This window comes from Anoplopoma fimbria, chromosome 16 (assembly GCF_027596085.1).
Source record: "Anoplopoma fimbria isolate UVic2021 breed Golden Eagle Sablefish chromosome 16, Afim_UVic_2022, whole genome shotgun sequence".
Lineage (NCBI taxonomy): Eukaryota > Metazoa > Chordata > Actinopteri > Perciformes > Anoplopomatidae > Anoplopoma > Anoplopoma fimbria.
Genome location: NC_072464.1, coordinates 2,065,544 through 2,090,129, shown reverse-complemented (window position 1 = coordinate 2,090,129; position 24,586 = coordinate 2,065,544). Strand labels below are relative to the sequence as shown.

At 44.5% G+C, this 24,586-nt stretch overlaps 1 protein-coding gene across 7 annotated transcripts in view; it reads left to right on the top strand.

Annotated features, from left to right (window-relative positions):
- Window positions 1-202: 202 nt before the first annotated feature.
- Window positions 203-24,586, top strand: part of dachd (dachshund d) — a 95,837-nt gene continuing 71,453 nt past the window's right edge. For all 7 annotated transcript variants that reach the window (XM_054615146.1, XM_054615145.1, XM_054615144.1 and 4 more), the window contains exon 1: window positions 203-964. In XM_054615146.1, the coding sequence (XP_054471121.1) occupies window positions 411-964 (554 nt within the window). In that variant the 5' untranslated portion in view covers window positions 203-410. The remainder of the gene's footprint in view (window positions 965-24,586) is intronic.

Here is a 24,586-nt window from a genome sequence, read left to right as displayed (position 1 = left end):
CTGCTAAATGAATGTAATATAATGTAATGTAATGTAAACAATTGGAACAGACTGGAAACATGTCACCAGTCTGTGTGCTCTTCAAAGGCTTGTCCTGTCCCCTAGCTCCTCCCTCTCTGTACCGTGTGACAACAACAACTCATCCACAGAGCGGAGCTGCACTTTTCAGCTCATTTTGCTCCTGTCATTCCTCCTCCTATCTTTGATCATTGTCCCGCAGCTCAGCTCAGAACACCCCCTCTCCCCTCCCCTCTCTCTCTCTCTCCCCAGCACGCCTTTCGCAGGCAGCTCTTTTTACTTCACAACTTCTCCGAGGAGCTAAACTCGTGGATTCTTTCCATTTAGTGGCGTCTCGGTTTTTTTTTCTACTTTGAACTACTCTCTTCCCCCCCCTCCTCCTGTAGGTGACCATGGCCGTACCGGCTGCTCTGATCCCACCGACTCCTCTGCTGGTTTCTCCGCCTCAGATCTCGACTCCCTCCGCGACGACGTCCCCTCCGACGACTACAACTCCTCCGTCGCAGTCTCCATCCCTGGCTCCGCCGTCCTCCTTGCCCGGGCAGAACCTGTTCAGGTCGGAGCTCCTCTCCACCGGCAGCCCGAACGCATCTCTACCGCCCGGCAAACCGGTGTACTCCACCCCGTCGCCCGTGGAGAACATACCGCAGAACAACGAGTGCAAGATGGTCGAGTTGCGCGGTGCAAAGGTGGCCTCTTTCACGGTGGACGGATGCGAGCTCATCTGCCTCCCTCAGGCGTTCGACCTGTTCCTGAAGCACCTGGTCGGAGGGCTGCACACCGTCTACACCAAGCTGAAGCGTCTGGAGATCACGCCGGTGGTGTGCAATGTGGAGCAGGTCCGCATCCTCAGAGGACTCGGCGCCATCCAGCCCGGGGTGAACCGCTGTAAACTCATCTCCAGAAAGGACTTCGAGACGCTGTACAACGACTGCACCAACGCCAGGTAAGCGGACAGCTCTTGTGTGGTGTTTTTAAAAAAAAAAAAAAAAAAATGTTTTTGAATTGTGGTTTAAATGTTTTTACGGATATAAAGTAATGCGTAAAGGCGCAGGAGCAAGGAAGGGGGAGACATTGTTCCTCTTTAAGAAACAAAAAAACCAATAAAACAAGTGGTTCAAGCGATGACATTCATTTAATAATCATTATATTACATTACATTACAGTCATTTAGCAGATGCTTTTATCCAATAAGTGTGTTCAACATAGAGAACTACTAGAAGTCATAAGTCTCTTTCTCCTTTCTTAAACAAGCATCTTAAAGCATAAACCAGAGCAAAAGTATAGTGCAGAGGCAAGTTATTATGAATACAATAATTGCAACAGACTAATAATCGACACTGGTTGTATACAGTGAGTGCGGGTTTAAAAAAAAATTAAAATAAAATGTGCTTGTGGTTGCTCTGTTGGACGGGAGGAGGCCAGAGCGCACCACCAGGGAGAAAGTTTAGTCAAAGTTTTTTTTTTTTTTTTTTTTTTTTTTTTTTTTTGTAACACTTGTTCCATGATGGATAGCCTGTCCACCGCAGGACACAGGGTCGATACTGTAGGCTACAGGACGGCTGAGTCCACCACGCTGCTGAATAAACTTCCAAGAAGTGTAGAGCCGCTCCTGCTAAATGTGACAAATAAGAGCCAGTCACTTTATTTTTATTTTTTTTAGCATCCTCACTTTACTTTAATTCCCCCTTAATTTAAAGGAAACTTTTAAACAACTTCATTTTCCCCCGGAAGAATATTGGGTTATGTATATGCCCTTGCCACAGGGACAGTGCAATTTCAATTTTTGTAATTTTTAGTAAGTAAACAAGACTAAACCCAGATTATCAGAATTATATCTCATTAGTGATTTAATTGTTTTTCTTAGTATTGACAGCCAGTTCATTTTTTAAAAGGAGGTTACAGTACACTCACAACCCCTGTATGAGTGTATGAAGCCATGTTTTTCACTTAAATGCTAAGGATAATTGCCACACACACACACACACACACACACATGAGAACAAGCCTTTTATCAAACAATCCTTGATTTGTATTAAACAAGGACATTTATCCACAGTAAGCGAAGGCATGGAAATGAATGCATTAACCCCGTATTACCAAATCAAATATTTTGTGCTGTAAACGTTTTAATATGGGGGTGATTTAAAGTGAGGATCAATATTTGATTAAAAGCCATTTTTTACCGTCCTGTTGCTCCTGGCTTTGATGTATCGCTCAGTCTCGCAGGATGGTTCAGCCTGGTCAAATTTACCATCTCACCTGTCACTATGATTGATTCCATATTGATCTGCTACCCAGAAATGAGCTGGAAATGCAAATATGATGGAAAGGCTCACATCAGTGGGGGGTGGGTGGGGTGGCAATAAACACTTTGAGTCACTTTGGTTATCTCGGTGTATAGGCATCCAGCCTTTTTGAAAAAAAAAAAATGATATAGTGTGATATATATTTATCACATTATATATATATAAAAATGACAGATTTTAAGAATCTAAAAACTCATTCCTGACTTTTTATATGCTTGCTCAGTATCCCAAGTACATGTGGAAAATAAAACACTTTTACACATTTACACACACAGAGCATTTTGTGCCATTAAGATCCATATGTATGATGAGGTTAAATAAATTTTGACCCTCACAGAACTGCTGTGTTGGCAAAGTGAGCCTGGTCATAAGAAAAAGGAAAATTATCACAGTGACATATTTATTTAATTCTAAAGCATTTCTCTTGTGTTTTACATTTATTTCATTTTTTAGTAGCTCGCATTTTATTTTCTCTTAATGCTTGCTTCACACAATGTTCTAAATACGCCTCAGCTCCATATTTACATTCTCGTTGTAATCGTCTCAACAGCTCACCTGTGCACTTTGGCGCTCAGGCATCATTTACATAAAGCATCAAGGGAGCAGACCCCCCCCTCCTCCCTCCTCTATAGAGGAAAAAACACACTGTGCAGTGATCCTCTCCTCCAGTCTGGCGCGGGGGGGCTTCAGGTGACAGAGTATGTGGTTGAACTCTCCGGGTTGTCAATGGGGGGATGGCCAGCGATGGGGTTAAAGGATAATGCAGTGCCTCGCGTCGCTTTAATGACGCTAAAGTGGTGGGCTATTACGGGCACACGGACAGGACCGTAATTGTCTCTGAAAGCAGCCAGGTACTCCCGGTGCTGGGCTGAAATCAATCACTCAGACCCGGCCTGCCCGCCTGCCTGCCCCATTTGGAGAATTACATCACGGAGCGGCGAGGCATCCGCCGGATAAAAGGCTCCTGTTACTTAGAAAAGAGTTGATTTTATTTGCAGAGGGGGGAGGGGGGGTAGGATGTGCGCTTTACACCGTCTGTCGTTGAAATTGCTGCTGACAAAATGATCAGTCGGAGTAAACAGGACACGTGTTGCCCTGCAGGTGAAAAGCAGTTTTCCCCCTCTCCAAAGAGGTTTTGTACCAACTTACTGTCAGTTTAAAAAAAAAAAAAAAAAAAAAAAAAATACAGAGTCCACCGGGTTAACCCGTTTGGGTTACACAACAACAGCCCACTGCCTGGGTCAGTTTAGCTTTTCATCTCGCCCCCCCCCATCACCACAATGTCACTACTCTTATTATACAGAGGCAGAGTGGTAACAATGAAGTGAATAATACCTCCTCTACAATGGGTCTTACTATTTCACATGCTGCTTCTTTTTTTTTCTTTCCCTCCCACGGTCTATTGTGTTAAAACAACACTCTTCTCATTTTGCACACAGTGTGAATGTGAATAGCATCACAGAGCACCGCTGCATCCCGCTGTTTGAGTTTTGATGTGGACACAAACAAGCTCCGACCAAATTGTTCCCCACCATGCTTACTTTAGCGTAACACTTTTTGAACACATTAAATAGAAAACGGTGTTCAGAAATGCAGTGTAGGATTTTTTTTTTATTATATTGTGAAAGAGTAAAAATATAGGATTTACTTCTACAGTGTTTGAAATATGTGTACTTTCCCTTAATAAGCTGCACGGTGTTTTAGTAATTATTGTTCATCTTTAAGCATACTAGGAATACAGTCATTTTTGACCCCTTCATTTTCTTGAGGACTCTCGTGCCAGATTAGTAGTGTTGGCTCTTTGCTCCCAGACTGATCCAGGTTGAGTAATCTCCCCTACATTAAGACTCCGGCTCTCCAGGAGCCCTCTGTTCCAGCTACTTGTTTTCCTTTTCATTCTCCCCGTGGTGGGATGGAAAAGGTTCTTATTGCTGCGTGACACTTGAACTCTCTGAAAGGTTATTATAACACTGGGGTGGGGTGGGTGAGGGGGAGTGGTACGGAGATATCGCATATCTCTCATTGGTCTGCTTTGTGGGGGCAGGCTACCCGATGCCGGGGTGCAGAAATGCAGCAGTTAATTGACAATCATTGTCTACCCTTGAAGGTTAACCACACGCCCCAGACAATGTCCCACCACTGGGAAACGGGACGGCTTTTTCACTTACATGCCCTTCTTAAATAGATTTTTTTTTTCCCGGCTCGTTTCAGTCGGGCAGATCTCCCTCTGAAATGCTCCCGAGTGACAGGTCACAGTGGCACGACTTCTCCTTTAACAGATATATATTTAATTGCTACTGATATGACAGAGGGTGCTATGAGAGCTATCACCTCTCTTGTTCCTATTTCAAGAGTGTTTATGCCTAAACACACATATTTGCAAATGACGGTAATTGTTTTGTTTAGCGCTCAGTGTGAGCTGCCACTGAGGGTGCCAGCTTGTCTCTCTCCCTCCTCTCCTCCGCCGAGCTCTCTTATAATATATTTGTTTTCTACAAGGCACGGATGTGTTTACAGGTACTCAGGGGAGATTTCTGGATTCCATTCAAATCGTTCCCAGTCAGAGTGGGTGCTAAGATACCCGTCACCCGGCAACCACATCCAAGAGGGAGCTCGGGCGATAATAACTTCAAAAACAGAGTGACAGATGCCTGATTAGAGAGAGAGAGAGAGAGAGAGAGAGAGAAAGTGGTATACAAAGCGGTTTAAAATCCAAATCTATTCAAGTACTTCCTTGAAAGTCAAATTGGCCCTCATATTGTGTGTTGATTCTTCATTGAAGGGGGAAAAAAGCATTTTAAGATTTTTGTTTTTTTTTCCTGCATTTTTAATCCTTCAGTGGGGCTCTGCTAAATTTGATTAGGTACAGTACATGTGCTCAAGTCAACTGTGCAGTTGGCAGATGGCAGCAAGGTGTTTTTTTTTTTTGTAAACAAATAGTCTCCTTGAAAATCAGAATTGCTTTATTGACTTAACATCCATTCAGCTGGAACCAGTGCAAATTAAAACCTTTTTTTTTTTTTTTTTTAACCAAAATCCACAGACTAGCTCACTTAACAAAAGTATCATTAATTTTCTTCCTTTTGAGATCAGATTATTTATTATTTTTATAGCTAACAATGAGGCTGAGCCAGGACTGTCTCAAACCCCAGATTCCACTCGTTAAAGAGGCTTTGTTTGACAATGTCTAATGTGGTTTGTGGATTTAGAGGCTGTTTGCATGGCAGAGAGGCCTGTACTGTTAATTTGCCTGTTGGATGCATTAGTTGTCCAGGCTCCCATCTTATTTGCATGCCTCTACTGGATCGGCAGCAGCAATTGAAGTACCAATTAATATCTCTACCAAAATGAAATGGTGCAAAAATCACACATCGACATCAGGTCCGTCCATGCTAATCAGCATATTAAAATGACCTATTTTTACTATACTCACCAACTATAAAGGGGTATTAGCTTTGATTTTTTTTGTTTTTATAGACAACAGAGTTAAGCTGTTTAAAATCTATCTGTCTATATTACTTATCCAGCATATCAAACTAGATTTGTTAACAGTGATTTTACCTGGTGATTTTGCACTTGAGACTGATTGCCTGACATGCCAGCAATAGATTTTGGGTCACTCTGATTTCCGTTCTCCTCTTTTCCCACAGTCACAGCTCCCTCGCTTGTCCTCACTCACGGGCTCTTTCACATTACTGCACATTTAGGGAGCATGGCGGAAGTCACTGGTCCTCGTACCAGGATATTAAATGCTACTGACAGAAGTTAGAGGGAGCAGATGAGATTTTCTGATTGGGGAAGGAATGCAGGCCCTTGCCTGGCTCTGTCTAATATGGTCACATAGAGAAATTGATTTTCCTCAGAAATTAATTAATTTTTCATATAGCCCAAAGCTGGAGTTTAAAAAAGAGTGCGCACTTGCTGGTTTCCTATTTTCCCCCTCTTTTTAAAGAATTATTGCCTAATCATATTAATACTTTTGCCCCAAGGATGAAAAGATAATTGTACAAATGCATTTGGAAATATGTATCACTGAGTATTTATGATTAAATTATGCAAATAACTCCGCTCCCATCCTTCGTGGGCCCAGATTGTCTAATTAGGATTGATATGGCGAATAGATGTTGGGGAATCTGAATACAAGCATGTCCAAAGAGCAGAAAATTGAAAATGACAAGGCTGGAATCCTTAAAAAGTGTGTAGTTTTTTTTCCCTCTCTGTCTGTCTAATTCAGCGTGGCTGTATCAGGAGTTAATTTTCCCCGGCTTCATTTCTCGTTTGAGCTGACAGGAAAAGGAATCCATCAGGGAAGCAATCTCAGATGGGATTCCACAAATTTCCTCCACTTGTTTTTCTCTCCCCCTCTTCATTTTCGCGGAGGCTATCAGGGATGAATCTTCTCCTGAGTAAACACGCAGATGTTATTCTTCCACTGTTAATGTTGTTGGAGCTCTCTACTCAATACAAAGGACTCCTCCTAATAATTGAAGTATATTAAGAAAGGAATGTCATCCAACAAAAAAGCCCTTTGTACTTTTGGAATCACAGCGGAGTAATGCACATCATGTTATGATAGCACAACTTTAATATTTTCTTTTTCGACTGAAAGTTCAGAAACACCCTACGCAGATGCTTCTTCCTTTAAACAAAGAGAATATTTGTCCCAATTCCATGCAATCCAAATTACATCTTGTGTCAAGATAAATATGACAAAGTTACCTCTTATGTGTTAATAGCAGGCGATTGCTGAGTAGATGCATGCAAAGACAATATTTTTTTGTGTACATTTAAAACTTTTGATACCTGAATAATCGAAAATATCAAATTGTTTTTCAAAATGTCTTGAAGATATTGAAGTTTATTCCTTTTGAATAAACCCCATACATCTACGTGTTTCCACTAGTACCAAAATACAGAAAACAACTAAATATCTTTATGCAGATGACACACAGATTTATATAACAACATCACCAAGCGACTATGGTCCCATACATGCATTGAGTGCGTTTAACCAATCAATGATTGTAGGATGGTTGAGAAGATAGCCTCAGTAGGATTTAGAAAAAGTAGCACACACTGTCGATATCTTCAGTAGTCTCGACTGCTGTGATGCTGTCTGTCGATCAGACAGCTGCAGCTGATAAAGAACGCTCACTAAGACCAGGAGAGACCACACCGATCTAGTCTTTAGATCTCCACACCGGTTTCCTGTTTGGCCAAGAGTTGATTTTAAAAATACCACTGTTGGCTTATGAAGCACTGAATGATGTGGGGGCCAAAATACATGTATGATCTGCTGCTCTAGTTATGAACTGCTCGGACTTTTTGGAATTGCCTTATGCTGAAGGGTAGTACACAAATACATGCCCTGTCTTGTTTAAACTGTGCCATTTCAAATTTCTAGTTGGACCTGCACAGACACAGACGGACACACTGTACACTGACACTAGTTTGAGCGAACAGCTACATGTGAGTTAACAGCAGCTCGCTAGGCTCAGCGGTACATCACAGGGAAGAAAATCAGGGAGGAAATGACATCGGCTTCCACTCTCTTCTTCTTCTGTTAGCTTCAGATGAACGGCACAGCACAGGAACGGCTCCGGTGCCTCCAACAGTATCTATTAAAGGGCTGATTGTTATCTAATCTTTACCTGGCGCTAGCTGCAAAAGCCCCGAAGCTAATGACACTTGAGACTAGCAGCACATTCTATGGTGGTTCAAAGCATCTGCTTAGTCAATACCTTCTGATGGGAAAAAAAACCTAAGAAAACGGCCCCACAGCTATTTACGTGAAGTCTGAATTCACTTAGACACCAGAAACACTTTATGCAGTCAATTTGTTGCATTGGATTATAACTAACAATGTGCACAAAATCAGTTCCTGTTGAGCCAGCAGGCTACACACTAAACTGCTCTCTTGTGTCTGGTTTTTGGAGCTTCAGACTCTTGATGTTTAATTCAGGTTTCAAGAGTGTCTGTAAAATATATTTTAGAAGTAAATCCATGATTTAAATGGAAGCTAAACCATCATAAGTAAACAATTATAATGATAAAAATGCTGATGTCAAAGTAAGTGAATGTGTTTCTCAACAACATGTCTTTTTCCACATGTTTCACATATTTTTGGACAATCAGAGCACTGCAATGTCAGTGTGCCATAAATGCTTACAGCTTCAGATTGTTCTCTTCATACATGTAAAGGTCACATCTAAATGAGTAGTTCTTGCCACAGCATTGGACGCTGATCAGCAGATTGTTCCAGATCTGTCTTTCAAATCCCTTTAGCCTCGCTAAAGCTGCTCAATCAAAATCCAGTCATTAATCTTAAGGTCGCTTGTCAGCTCAACATTTCTTAAATTAGAAAATCAAGAAAAAAGTTGTAATGGTGCTACCATCAAATAATAATAATTAGAAAAAATAATTAGCTTGTATATATATATATATATATATATATATATATTTTTATATTTTAACAGCTAATGAAGTGCTTTTCAAATGCAGGTTCAAAATATAAAATAATACAAATGTCAAAGACTGTGCTGTGTGAATGTTTTATTCTTACAGTAGCGGTATTTTCAATACAGAATCAGTTCAGCTGTCAGCAGCTCAAAGTGAACTAGGCAGCTCCTTCGTTGTGCTGTAAAACGATAAGGTCTGCAATTTAGTCCGTTACCCAGAGAGATGGCCACACCCAGGGCTGCTTCCTGACGGCGTGGCACACCTGTAGAGGTTATGAGCGGGGGTATCAATATCACCAGGTCAACACATTTTCATCTAACACTGACATCTCTCTTTTGCCTCTGCTTCTATCTCCCCCCCTCCCTCTCTAAAGCCCTAGTGAGAATATTGGTGAGAGCCTTTATTGGTTGCAGCGCTTAGGTTTCTCTCCTCGTAGACTCAAATGTCACCGTCTCCCTGATGTTTCTTTAAAATCGCCTGTGCCACCACTTGCTGTGGCGCCCGGCTATTATTACCCTCCTCTTAAAGAGTGACAGTCGGGTCCTCGGAGACGTGACACAAACCTCGGCGGATGGAGCCGTGGCGCTGTGTCAAGCCAAAGCTCCCGGGCCAATCAGATAACACGGAAAAACAGACCGCTGCGCCCGGACCTGGTATGATATGAGGTTAAGTCAGGGGTTAGTTCTGTTGCACGCATTAGCGACACGACTCCTGCTTTAGTCTGAAATGAAAAAAATAAATATCACAGACTTGTTGTCATGGACATGAAAACACGTAACAGAAAAGCAAAGTTTGTGCGATGGGAATCACTTTAACTGTGATCTCAAGCCGCCAAAACTCTGTCCATGCGTGCGCCAACGCCTTGAAAGCAATGTGCTCTAACAGTTACTTACTAGTGTGTGTGTGTGTGTGTGTGTGTGTGTGTGTGTGTGTGTGTGTGTGTGTGTGTGTGTGTGTGTGTGTGTGTGTGTGTGTGTGTGTGTGTGTGTGTGTGTGTGTGTGTGTGTGTGTGTGTGTTTTCCCAGTGACTCCACAGCAATGCAGAAAATACAGTGAGACATGTTCTCTATGGAAATAAACACGGTTGTGATAATAAAGCCGCCCTCGGCTGAAATGGTTTGTCCACATACATTAACCCCTGCCTAGCTCTCACATTAGCGGCGTTCGCGCGTGTGTGTGTGTGTGTGTGTGTGTGTGTGTGTGTGTGTGTGTGTGTGTGTGAGCTGCCCTGCAAGAGAGGGAGAGTGTGATAGAGAGTGAGGGAGAGAGAGAGACACCCTCGCGCAACTTCACATATGAATGGTCTCGTGTGAAAAGGAGGATGAATTGAGTCAAGCTGACATAGCATGCCAATAAGCTTTGTCTCATTTCCAATGCCGTATTCATTTGTGCCACAGAGAGATTTATTGCATGATTGACAATTATGAGAGGGTGACCTAGTTCTTTGTGATGGAACAAAAATGGTTTTCATCAGTTGTCTTTGCTGTCTTCTGCATTGTGTGTGTGTGTGTGTGTGTGTGTGTGTGTGTGTGTGTGTGTGTGTGTGTGTGAGACGCTCCCTGGTAAAGAATAGGAATAGCCTCGTTGCAATGAGATACTCTTTTCCCCCCTTACCCCTCCAACTAGTGAAACTCATGCATTTTTCTAGTAATGGCTTCATATATTTTGCATAGAATCACATCATCCACTATGTCTGTTCCACAGCAGAAAAAAAAATGAATTTCCTACCCCATTAAGCAATGTGAGCTGTCCAAATGGATCACGTTAAAGTGACATTTTTACGAATGCTCTTCAATCTCTAACTTTGGTGTGGAAATAAAAAGAAAAAGGAAGTAATTTGGTCCGTTTGTGAAATATATTTATATAATATATATTTAAATCTATATATTTATTACTGGCTGTTCTGTTGTTGTTACCTGATCACTCAAATCCCAAATACACTCATCCTTTTACTGCTATGACTGTCAGTAAAAGGGCTTCATTTGTTGCTTACGTTTCCTGATTCCTTTATCCCTTTATGGTTCACCTGTCTTTTGGCTGTGTGTTTTTTTGTGTGTGTGTGTGTGTGTGTGTGTGTGTGTGTGTGTGTGTGTGTGTGTGTGTGTGTGCCCAGTCAGGCTTAGATTACTACGACTGTGAGGAGGAAGTCTCCGCTCCTCCTGGGACTCCTGCTTGACTGGCCCCACAAATGATACAAGCCAGGGTTTAGTTGGGAGTTAATATCCTGCAAAATTGTCCCGCACAGCCTCGGCAGAACGGCGGATGATTAAATGACACAAGCATATCAAAAACATTTTTCTCAGACTAGTGGCTGTTAAGTGTTGCGCCGGTGAGCCCGTCTCCCAAGGTTACCATTAAAAAGAAAGAAATATTCAGCGGGAAGTGGGTGTCATTGAGCTGTGAACGTGTGTGTGTGTGTGTGTGTGTGTGTGTGTGTGTGTGTGTGTGTGTGTGTGTGTGTGTGTGTGTGTGTGTGTGTGTGTGTGTGTGTGTGTGTGTGTGTGTGTGTGTGTGTGTGTGTGTGTGTGTGTGTGTGTGTGTGTGTGTGTGTGCATTTGTGCACCTGTATGAGCGTGCATGCTTTAGATGTTTTGTGTAATGCCCTGTTTTGAGTGGTGATAATATCTCAATAGGATTTCAGGGTCTCATTGAGAGGCTTGCTAGAAGGTTGAGAGGACATATGCTAATTGTGCCAAAGAAGCTCATCTCTCAGAAACACATCCCACAAGAGTTTTCCTTGTACACTGGATCTCCCAGTGACAAAAAAGAAAAGAAGAAGAAGAAGGCTTGAGGCTCCAAAGCGATCTATTTTATCCTTTCCTTTTTTTTCTAAAGGATGCAATGCTTTGTTTTAACCTCCGCAGGAAAAAAAGGAGATGAAAGGCGGTGTAATAAAGCCAAAAAGGTCTTTCTGTAGTTATCAAATGGCCTTTCACTCCTGACCTTTTAAGATTGCCACAGTAGGAACTGGAGACAATGCTAGAAATACAGATCGCGTTTCAGAGATCAAACACTTCTTTTGTGTAGTTTACTTGCACGGAGAAGAAAGGAAGAACATTTCACAGCCCATCATTTGAACCTAGGGAAGAAAAAAAAATAAAACAAACCAAAAAAAATAATATTTGGAAAAAGAATGAACTGCCTTGTCAGCGCCTGCACAAATCAAACACTTAAAAAGTAAGGCAGCGACGGATACATTTGGGTTCAGATGCATTTCTTTATCTCTTCCTTTATCTGATATGCTCTTGCCACAGCAATGGTCTTTGTGTGTTTTGTCTGCTTTGGGCTCTTCAGTGTGTGTGTGTGTGTGTGTGGGTGTGTGTGTGTGTGTGTGTGTGTGTGGGTGTGTGTACACATGCATTTACAGTACTGTTTGCTCTTTACATTTAAATGCATGACATTGACATATATAGAAACCTTTTCACATAGCTGTGCTGTTTGCTTTCCCCACTGTTGCATGCCAGATAGGCTAATATTATTTTAATCGATGCTGTCAGATGGAAAGCCTCATGCTAATTTTAATAAAAAACAAACCAGACAATGCTAAAGCTTTAGATGAAATGGATGTGTGGCTGTAAGATCCCAAGTCCACCGCACTTCTGGAAACATCACCCGGTTCATCGTATGTTTCTGATCTGCACTTACTGTACTCTGGACCCTCCATGCCTCAGTGAAACACTATTTATATTTGATGGTTGCACTTGTGACACGAAGGCTCAGGATCGGGTTATTGGAAATGACAAGCCGCTGCATAGTAATGACAGGCCTACAATACCCAGCAGCCCTTTTTTAATCAACCACACCCATAGACGGGCCGACTACAGAGCTCGCTTATCATGCTCTTAGATGTAGAATGTTATACTGATGCGTCGATGGCACCAGGCATTCCTGTCATTCTCGACATTCCGCTGAGCGGGCACTCTTGAGCGCAGAGCGACGGTGCCTCTGGACCCCGATGGGTTCCTGTATAAAGGGGCCCAGTTGAGCCTGTTGACAGTTCCTTGGCACCGTTGTCTCAGCAGGACCACATCAGTTGGAGCAGCGGAGAGGCCGTGGACTGAGGGCCGTCTGGTCAGCGCAGAGAATGGAGTTGGAGAAGATTAGGCTTCACCCGCGGGTCATTGTGTTCCCAGAGAAGGCCCGGGCCCCGTCGGCCTCGGTATTGTTAAAGGGAAAGGTCAGGTCCAACGACCAGGCTAAGCCTATTAAACAACCCGCACAGCTTGGCCCTGGAAACCTGACTGTGCTTTCTCTTAACTACCGAGCAGGGAGGGAAAAATCTGCTTCGAACAGCTGAGGTCGGCCATATCCTGATGTGAACTGGAGACCACAGCTAATTGGAAATAATATAACTGTATACTCATATGAAAGCATTGCACTCGTGCAGCAATTTCATATTGCATGTTTCATTTCCTTAAGTACCTAATTGTTCTCACAGAGCCCTGAAGTCGGCACGCTGTACGGTGTGTGCGCTCGGCTGCCGGTGTCAAGCAAATCCTCACATTTATATCCTCTCAGTACTAACTGCTTATGTACCGCATTCATAAGGTCGTCTGAGCCCCAACACACTCCCATAAGTCTCCTTTAGCTCGTAGTGATGGCTGATGTCAGGGATGTCTGGCGAATGAAAGGAAACACGGGCAGATAGCGTTTGATCCGTGATGGAGATGAGTCCACATAGGAGCGGAGCCAGTGATTAATAATGGCGCATCTGGGTAAAAAGGATGTCATCCCCTGGACGTCTAATGAAAGCTCTTGAACATATCTGGGAGAGGCGATATGTTGACAGTGGATGATGCAAATGAGGCTAAATGTGAGAGGAAACCTGAAATGAATCACCCCCGCTGTCTCCGCGGCGTTCGTGTGCATGTGTGTGTGCTCAACCGCGTGCACGTATGTGCCCCGACCAGCAGCCAGCCGTTTACGCCGCACAAAGCTCGGTGTGACACTCTCCCTCCTTTGTCTCAAACTGCTAACTGTATTTAATTTCACATCTTATCGGGCCGGGCTTTGTCTGTCTGTGAGTCTCCGCACAGTGGAGGCGACCCCCGGAGATAAACTCTGTCAGGCTCTGGGGTGATTTATTAAATTCTGATTTCTGTGAAGGACTTTAATGTCGAGGGGGTGGTGAAAAGCGGGAGGGGTGGATGTGGCGGGGAGGGGTGTTGGCGGCGGGGCTTGGGGGGGGGAGAGAAAATATGTCGCAGGTGTCTCTGCCAGCCCCGGGCACTGTTCTCTCTCCATTACCAGTATTGTTAGGTATAGAGAGGCAGGAGAAAAGAGAGAAGTAGGAATCTATGCTGAATTTCCTGTCTTTGTTGTGGCAGCGGGCTTGTTTTTTCCCTCCGTTCCAGGCCAGAACAGCGGTATCACATCTCACTTGTTTGGACTGCAGATAGCGGCGGGAGTGTGGAACGTGGGGGCGACCCAGCTCGGGTTTAACCGCTATATTGTCTTGCCTCTCCCTCTCTTCCTCATGACACCTGAACGGGGCTCTAACCCTCCATCCAACTCTATTAGGTAAATCCTTTGACCTTATCGACCCATCCAAGATTTGAATAAATCCCGATGTCAAGACATGGGCGATATATTTTGCAGAGTTTGGCAGATTTTGTGGGGCAGCTATCTGGAACCACTTGCTTCAATTTCACACATCTTCTCGTGAAGCACACTTCACAGGTCAATTGCGACTGCCGAAGCTCAACACGTTAATTTTTATATCGCTTTATTCATCTCAAATGCATCAGCTCCACCCCCTTCGGAAAAAAACACGTTTTACATTTCTCTTTCATATCACCTCGATCTAAATTGACGCGTTATCATACATGGATCTCAGAGGAGGGGATCAAATAGTGACTGTCAGTGGTGAGCGGCGAACCGCGCTTTTGAACACGATTTAGTCCTCCACATTATAAAATATGCTTTAAAGCTAAATCACAAGGTGCTTTTCATATGACCCTCCCCCTTTGTGAGGATTGTTTTTTAAAACAGAGAACAGAGCCATAAAAAGGGACGCGTTGCCTCCTCAGATATCTGTGAAGCAGTTTGATCAAAAGGGAATATTGGTGAGGGGCCGCCGCTGGTTCTCGTCTCCTACACGGTGCTTCCCAAAGGGGCCCTTTTCCTCTCCGACGCCTCGGTTCTCCAAAGTGATGAGCGGATGATAAAGAGTTGTGGATCCCATATATTTATTTATTGCTCGTATTGAAGAAGTTAATAGAAGACGGGTGGGTCGTGATGCGTGAAGGGCTGCACAGGACGCGACTTCTCGTCTTAGACGCGGAACTATAGAAAGCCGGGCCGAACGCGTACATCAAACCACGCGGATATGCGTGTGCACAGCTACCCACATGCTCTATATCAAATAGTTAACCCCCCCCCCCTCTCTTTTCTCCTCCCATTTTTCTTTTCGAACCACGGGCATATCTCGCTCTCAGGGTGGCTGGTAAATCAAACCTAGCAGATGACTTTGCAAAGCCACAAACTCAATCCTACATCTACTTCCACAAAACTAAACAGTCAGAGCTCAGCAGTCCCCCCCCCATCCCCCCCAAAAATAGCCCCACAACATCAGTTTAACCACACTTTCTCTGTTGCAGAAGCAGAGTTGGGTTTGACCTAGTATGCAAACCCCCGGTTAGCAGGTTTGATTGAGCGGAGCCGGGGATGTTAGGGCCGGCTCCTCTGATACCTACGTCTCCTTGTCTCCATTGTTCTCTGCAAGTCAGCATCTTTTGTCTTTGCCACTGATTTGTCTTTTGATCTGCTGCGAGTGATTTATCTGCATGGAATCGTTTTTCTCTCTGTTCCCCCCCTCAGGAAATTTGGAATGAGGCTGGCCTAACCTTGCCAGGGCCAAACAAAGCCCGAGAGCTGATCTCATGTATTTTGATGCTGTTTGTGAAAACGACACACACACACACACACACACACACACACACACACAGCTTAGACTTTGAGGGCTGAATTTTTTTTTTTTTTTTAAAGCACCCCGACGGTGTCCGTTATTTTGTGTTTCTCTCCAACAGATGTAAGTACCTCCAGCGAAATTTCCATTTGGAAGTGACATGTTTTTCAAACTGGAAATTATTAAATGGTAGTAAGTGGATTTAAGTGGATACTTCTCATGCAGGCTACTAGGCCGCTCCACACAGAACCCCTCCGGGGAGCCTAAACCCCGCTCGCGGTGGCTGAGATCACCAGGTAGGGCTAATGGAACGGGGACCCTGATGTCTTCCGACCGCAACAGTTTTCCCTCTGTTTGCCTGGTAAAAAACGCCAGAGGTTTTTTTTTTTGGGGGGGGGGATTGGAGTTGACAACCCTGAGGGGATTGGAGCTGTTTGCCTTGCGTGCTATTTTTTTTTTCATCCGCCCTCATGTGCAGCTGTTATAGCGTCCTCCCTCCTCCTACCAGCTGCCAAAGAGAGGGAGAGGGAGAGAGAGAGAGAGACATAGAAAGACAGAAAGGGAAAGAGAGCCTCAGTGAGGGGAGGGCTGGAAAGAGGCGGGGGGGGGAGTAAACACAACCACTCAACACCTGCTGCCCGGTGAGGAGAAAAGGTGTGTTTTAGGAGAGGGGGGACGACGCAGAGATACGTGGTTAGGGAGAGGCGACATGAGTACAAAAGCCTGAGATTGTGTTAATGTGGGAGTGAGGATTGTGGAAATGCAAAGATTAGAGGAGGGACAGGTGGGGTGGTGGTGGTGGTGGTGGGGGGGTTACATGCAGGTAGGCTACAGTATCGGGCTCTATACCTTTGGTGTTCTAAGTGCTCCCTCATGCGCACAGTCTGGTAATCTTTAGTGGTAATCTTGGAAAAATATAGATAGGTGTCTTTGTTCTGAATGCTGGAGTCTCATTGCTCCAGATGTTTACCTGCTTTTTTTTTCGGGGGGGGGGGGGGTTTGAGGGCCTAGCTTGTTTGTCTGAGATTTTTATTTATTTTTTCTTGGTAAACGCTAATTATTTTTTCGTCACCGGCGAGAGCCCTCCATGTCCATGTCGCCTCCCAGGTAGCAAATAGAGCAGGTGACGAGAGAGTGCAGAGCTGTTTGCACAATTAACGTTTTCCTTTCATTGAACCTAAATGTACTTGTGATTTTTCGGCAAATACTACGGCGTGATACCATTCGGACGCCCGCGATAAGAACGTCCTCTGAAAGTTTGTGCGTGCGAGGGTGCTTGGACTCCTGTCCAAAATGTGCATATGCATTTAAATCAAATGAAGTAAGCAATCTTTTAAATCAGCCATTTTCTCTGTATCTGAGAAGTGCAGAGTCCCCCCCACCACCCCACCCCCTGTTCCGTATGGGACTGAAACGTCAATTGGCTGACATTATCTAAACAAGAAATATTAAAACTAATTAAAGAAATGTCTCTGTGAAATCTTGATAAGACTGGGGTTATTTTTTTCCCCTTCCTCTCTCTCTCTCTCTCTCTCTCTCTCTCTCTCTCTGACTGCACCGAGCTCTGTTAGGAGACTTGCCACAGGCTTGTCTGAGCAGAGGAAGTTATGAAACTCCTGATGCCATATCATTTGCACAAGGAAGTTTCAAGCCCGTTCCTCTGGCTCTGTTGACTGGAGTCCATAAAACAGCTTTATTAAAAATGACACCGTTCCACTCCGTATTTGCTCAGTGGCTGCTCATCTCGGTCAGGTCACATGTTGCCGTGCAGCGTGGCCAACAATAGCCTAGAGTTTATGACAGATAGCAGCTGTCTGGGCCCGACTGTGTTGTGATAACATATTGCGCACTGTACATCTCCAAATCTGCTGCCTTCTCATCGAGATAATCCGCTTCTGGTTTTTCGACAGAAAACTGTCTCGACCACAATTCAAAAAGCAAGTCGGCGTCGTTCCAATTTCCTGTGACCAACTGCACACGATAGTAAATCATGAAACCCGAGGTGACATGGCAAAAAAAACGCTGCACGGACGGACGGAATGAATGTGTGCGTGGCAGGATTGATGTAACACCGTTTCTTTGCATTGCACAAGTTGAATACTCGGGTTAAATGCTTCAATGTGGAAACAGCCTGGTGTTTCTCAACCAAAAGCACAGTTGCATCCTGATTAAAAGGCCCTAAATCAGTACTACATTAATGTCGAGCAACGTGTGTCTTGTGTGCACTTGCAGAAGTGCCCGTGTGCGTGCGTGCACGGCAATGGATGTATAACATAACGCCACAGAGGGAACACAAGAGAAGGAGGGAGGGGGTGAGTGTTCAGAATTATGTTGTGGTCGCCTCCTGTTTAGCTTTTTCCCGGAGCCCCGGGCGACTGGAAGGCATCAAGGACACCTGGGTGCGACTTTATTAAAGTATGAAATGAGAGGTCAGTGACGCGGCGGTCCCACACATGACATCCTGCTGCTGGCCCCTTTCTTCCCCCAGCCCCCCGCCTCCTCCCCTCAGCCCAGGGCTCCGACGACTCCTCTATGAAAGTCTGTTTCATGAATCCCCCTGAGGGACCCCTCAACTGCTCTTTTCCGCCGATACAATTTAATTCCTGATAGGTCTGTTAGACGGAGGCCGCATCTATCAGGGCTTTTAATTAATGTGGCACCACTCTCGGTGTATCACAATGTTTATCTGAAATTCATGACCAGGGCGAGGACGGACGGGATTCTTCAAAGATGGCTTGTTTTTTCCCCCCTTTTCTAGTTGAAATGTGAATTTTAATTAGACTCGGTTGTTACTCTGAGGGCTTGTAAAAAAAAAAAAAAAAAGGGGGGGGGGGGGGGGGGGGGGCTCTGCGCTTGTTACACGGAGGCATGTGTGTGCAGCGCTTTATCTGCTCACTTACTGTCACACCTTTTCCAATGTGTTTATTTTCCTTTATTAATGTTCACGTATTTTGAAGGAAAACAATGTGGTGAATAGGGCTCAGGAAACCACCTACAAAAGTGCAATTGACTGAATTCTTTGGGCTTCACTGTAAATCCACAGCCCGACAATGGGCTGGCCCCGACAACTGTTTGTATTGGCAGGCTATTTCCAGCCTAATAGCTGTACAGTATCATTGTCAGCCTCTTATCATGGCAGGCACAGCCCTTTCTGACACGCTGACACCTCAACGGTGTGTGTTTGGGAGGGGAGGGTGAATGTATCTTTGTGTGTGTAAGCACACTTGTTTATGTATATATTTATGTCCACTGTCAAAATCTGTTTGTCTAAGAAAAATGATTCCGTGCTCTCGTTAGCAGACCTCGGTGTGCAAAGAGAGAGTGTCACAGATGAAGGAGATATCAAAGATAACCACATCTCCAAACAAACATGGACGGCGTTTTAGTTTTACGCGTCACACTTGTTAGCGCTGGTTCCAGAGTCCCGTTTCACACGGTGAGGTTGGTTCGTACGCCTTGCTTAATGGTCGTGTTTGGGTTGGGGTTTAGGAGTGTGGGCACAAAGCCCTTAATTGTGAGGTTTAACATTTCGCAATTAAAAATCTCCCCTCATTGCTCTGAGGAACGAATGAAGCCGCGCTTTGATGTGCTTTAATCAGCCGAGATGCATTGTAGTTTAAGAAGCATAAAGATGCCAGATACATTTCTGATTTTTAAATTGACACACTCTTCCACCTTTGAAGATAGATTTTTTTCACCCCCTGGCTCAAAGCAGCGAAAGCTCAGTCCCTTGAACACCCCCACCCCCCCGCCCCGCCACCGCCACCACCACCACCACCACCACCACCACTCTCAGATTCTGGGGCACAGATCTCTATCTCCCATTCTAAAGTGGCCAAACAGGATTAGGGAAGAGGAGCGCTTCTACTTCGCCAGGACCGAGGCAGCATACGCAGCGATTCGCCAGAGCTTGACTAAAGATCTTAGATGCACACTGTGACTGTATCAGCTGCTGTTTTCTCACCTGTTGGAGGGGCGTTTAGTCATCCTCTGCATGACATGCTGATGTGATCAAAAGACTCTTCTTTCCATGTTTCTCTCATGTGTTCTTGTATTGCTAATTTCTGTTGCTGCGCCATTAGCAAATGCTGTAGAATGTAGATTATGGTGCCACTCTCCAGAGGTATCCTTGTTTTGCTCTCTTGTTGTCAGAACAAAATCACTCATTAAGATCAGATGGGGAGAAAAAAGAACAAAAATATTCTTATGAGAGGAAAAAGTAATGACAGTTTGATGACGGCTGATCTGGAGGCTATTTTTTGGAGGACACAATCCAGAGTGAGCTACCCTGGCATTTAAGTGTGGGCCGCTCCTAGAAACTAAAAATCTCCCCGGCAAGCAAATTAACGGGAGCAGGGATTCGGTAATAATGGAGGTCCTCGGCTTTTGTTTCACCGTGACAGATGGACGGTGTGTGCTCAAATCGAATTTTGGCTTTAATTGCATTGTGGCGTTTATAATTTATCTGCTCCACGGATTCTGTTTACAGGTTTATGGGGCCTTTTGAAATGCCCGTATGCTCTCTTTCCCTCTACTTCTGCTTTCCCTCTCTTCTCTCTCCTTTTCTCTCTCTCTCTCTCTCTTGTTTCTGTGTGTGTGCAACGTGTCGGCCAGATCCTTTTTCATCCCCCACTACAGCCGGATAAAGGACACTGTAATTCTCCGAGAGTGCGGTGTTCATTACCGTAGCAGTTTGCCCTCCAGGGTGAATGTGTTCAATAAGTGAGATTGTCTTTTTTTCCAATATACACTTAAACGGTATAAGATTGCAAATGTAAGCTCCGTAGTGCCCGTCTGCTCCAATGCTCACTGTTCAAATCATTTGGATCACTTGGATAGGTGAACGCAGACATAATCAAATATCTCTCCTTTCCAATAACTCCCGCACATGCATACAAGGACGCTGACACACATTTGGGCACGCACACAAACGGAACAAAAAGAGCCCCCTTGAGTTATTTTCTCTTGTAATTCTACATATGTTGAAGGGCTTCCTCTGTATCCCGATGGGCAGGGTGATTGCTTCTATAAGTTTCATGCAAATAGAGGCAGACACTAGAGAAGTGGGAAAAAAGATGCATATTTGTAATTCTTCCGAGAAAGAAGCACAACACGACTAAACACTTTGACATGCTAAGATAGAACCAGCTACCCTTTTGATTACTCAGATCTCATTCCAGACACGAATATAAAGACGGCGTTTCGCCTCATTTTAATTTGTGCAATGTTTTAGCTTCTCTTTTCTTTTCTTTTTTCTTCCTTCTCTTTTGACAGACCTCCTGCAGCATCTCTCAGTGGCGATACAGATTATATGCTTGTCTCCTGCTCCAATCTAGCTCCTCTCTCCTCTCCTTATCCTAGCCTCTGCCACCCTCTAATTGATGCACCCCTGCCAATTTACACTTCAGCCCTAGCTGTGACCCCTATTAACTACCTGGCCTCGCTCTCCCAGGGATAGCACTGTGTTCAGGGAGAATCCTCCGCCCCCACCACCACCACCAATCAACTCCTCTCAAGACTGCCGCTAAACACATTTTCATACTTAGCCGGCGAGAGAGCTGCACTTCACACACTCGCCAACTTTTATCTGGATGAGTGAAAAGGAAGAGCCACCCCCCCCATGGCCAAGCCTCACGGTCATTTGACAAAGGCTATTTATTCATTTATTTATTTATTTAATTTTTGTGTCTCTGTCCTCGGATTACTGTCTTAGCAGCACTGCACCAGCCACTTGTCATTGTCTGTTTTTCGCTTCGTCCTAGATCGAGGGGTATTTTGAGGAATGTCCGCTCCGCTCCCCGTACCTGTCCCAGAAGTCAGCTCATGTGGGCTGTGAGAAAGAAAGAGAAAGTGTGTGTATGTGTGTGTGTGTGTGTGTGTGCTGCAGCATTAAAGCGGTGTGTCTCTATCAGCTTATTTGTGGTAGGCTTAGCCTGACATATCTACTCCGGGGTTTTGCTCGACCTGATGTTATGTCATCACCAAAGTTCTTCGGGGGTCCCGACTCTGTGCTGATTAAAGGACCGCAGATAATCGTGTGTGTGTGTGTGTGTGTGTGTGTGAGAAAGTGAGAGAGCTGCTGATTGTCTTGTGTTTATATTTAGATGATGTGGCCAACTGAAGAGGACATATTTAGAGCAGGAAACACTGGGATGGGGGACGCTTGAGAGGGGTTAGTCACGTAGTTGCATTTTTTCACAAGCAGACATGGTATGTGTACAGGGTAATGAAGTAGGGAATCATTCTGTGTTCTCGATTAACAGTAATCACAAAGCAATTGAAGCATGAAAAATGAATTTGTTTCTTCCAATGCAGAACAGTCGCAGAACACACACACACACACACACACACACACACACACACACACACACACACACACACACATGCGGCAAACGTATTAATTACACAGCGTCGTCGAGCTCGCGGAAATAATATTTTGAAAAACGCTGTCATGTTTTTTGTCTGCTTAATTGCAAGGAATCGCACGTGGTGTCTTCCCATTAAAGTTGAGGAGTGAAATTACACACAAAATAAACCGTCAGTTAGTTTGAGCGTTTTTCCCCTCAGCTCCAGCGAGTTACATTGCGGCTGTTTAGCCACTTTTCTCTGGGCAAATTGTTTTTGTGACCCATGGAATGTTAGAGGAAATGCTTCTTTCTCATTGGCGGTCCCCCGGGTGTGGAGGCCATGGCCCCTGTCATCGGCCCCAGTGCACACACACAGACATACGCAGACACACACAAACACACACACAGGATCACTCTTTGCCGGAGGAAAGCAATCCACCACACGAGAGGGACCTCCAGGCCTTTTTATAGCACCAATACTCCCCCCCCCCACACACACACACACACACACACACACACACACACACACACACACACCACACCCCCCCCCAGACTCCCAGACGTGACATCACAACAATCGGAGGATCATTTTCAGCGGTGTTATCATAACCCACATCCTCTCTCTCTGTCTGCATCTTCATTTACTGTTTCTTCTTTGTTTTGCTTTCAGTTTGCGTTACCATAATTAACCCTTGCTTTGCACAAACAGACACCAGACAGTGGTGTTTTTCTTCTTCTTCTTCTAACCCCTCCTTAAAGACACGTTAAAAAGTAATCATGAACGGTCCCAATTCGGAAAGGATTTCCCTAGAATGTGCAGCGAAATATGCTCCTCAGATCAATTAAGTGTTTACAGCCTGTAAGAATCTGCAGCACAATAGAGAAGCTGTCTCTCCCGGACCCCCGGAGGCCACCGCAGCAATGTTTCATTAAGTGCACTCGCTCCTGTGGCCCCCTATAAACACACATTAATTAAGGCACACAGAAACGCGCCCTCTGAGCTTGCACTATGGTAATGATGATATGACCCCAAAAGGAGAGGTGCACCAGGGGTCAGGGAATAAAGCGCAGGGAGCGTTTAAACGCCAGGGCTCGGCTCGCCCGCGCAAAACGCCGGCCCTTAACTGGTCCAATTCAAATTAGGCCGAGATTTTCCCTAACCGGCTAATTTAGATGTGCATGAATGTCGATTCATTTCCAGCAGCGAGTATGGCCAGGGTGTGTTTTCCCCTCCCATAAAAATAAGGATGAGGGTCAAGATGACAGTTTTTGTCTTTGTCAGCACTCAGCGCCCGATATAATCATTTATATCCACTGACAGAATGACCTAATCCTAATAATGTGCTAGTCTGTGTTATATTCTATTCGAACACTGGCAATAATAACATTACCGCCAAACAGAGCTCTCTTTTAGTTTGAACAAACAGCGACCGGACACATGTTCTTTGACATGCTGCTACGTGAGGTTGAAGATTTCCAGAACTTTAATACAAAACCTACCTTGTAGCCATGCTGTGACTGACCTAAGATCAGTGCTTGCTCATCCCTCAAATCACTCAGTCACAATTTAGGTAGATCTGACAGTGGCAAATGGGTGTCATCAATACGATCCCCCCAAAACATTGACATTTTTCTTTGGCGGGCTAAGTGGAGAAGTCCCGTCCCATCCCACTTAAGATCTGCAGCTAGAGGCCAGGGGGCCGGTATCCATCTTCGTAGCAGTGACTGCGTCGGAGGAGGAGGAGGTGAAGGAAGAGGAGGCGAAGAGATGGAGGGGAGGGAGGCAGCATGTCAATGAGCCTGCCCAGTGTCACTGAGCACCACACAGAACAGCCATCTGGAGAATCAAAGACTCCTACCATCTGGCGGCCTCACCCACTCTCTACCCCCACAGAATAAGAATCGACCAGATAGCACTTTGCCACAACACTCCTTGGCCTCTTGGAGGGAAAGAAGTCAGGTAAAACTACATTCAAGTTTAAAGAAATTATAATAATAACCCGCCCTGTCAACACTCTTAAACACGATAAAAGAAAACAGACTGGGTGTGCACCACTTTGTATTTTAACCAAGGGGAAGATAGAGTGAACCCTCATTCATCAGGCCGTCACATGTTCAAATGAGACATTTTACAACAAAAACCTTGATACTTACTAATTCCATCTTTGTCTTTAAATCAGTCTCACTTCTGCTTGGAAAACACACGTTCATTTATTGCAGATCTGCAGTATGTATTTCAATTCTGCTTTAAAAAGTTTTGGAATAACAGTAAGTTTTTCCTAATGCTTTATAACAAAGAATAATGACATTATTTTTTTAATCATGTTTCGGTTCCAAAATTTCATATTAAATGCTAATCTGCTGATAATTAACACATTTATTTTTAAATATGCAGAATTTAAGGGAGAGCTGTCTGTAAAGTGTTGCCTTTGACTTCTCTATCTATGATATCGAGGAGCATTGGTGGTTGATGAGGGTTTCGTCCTTGATTCTTTGCAGCTATTAAAGCTGTCCTTAAGTGAAATACAAAGTTCTGCTAAAGGAAC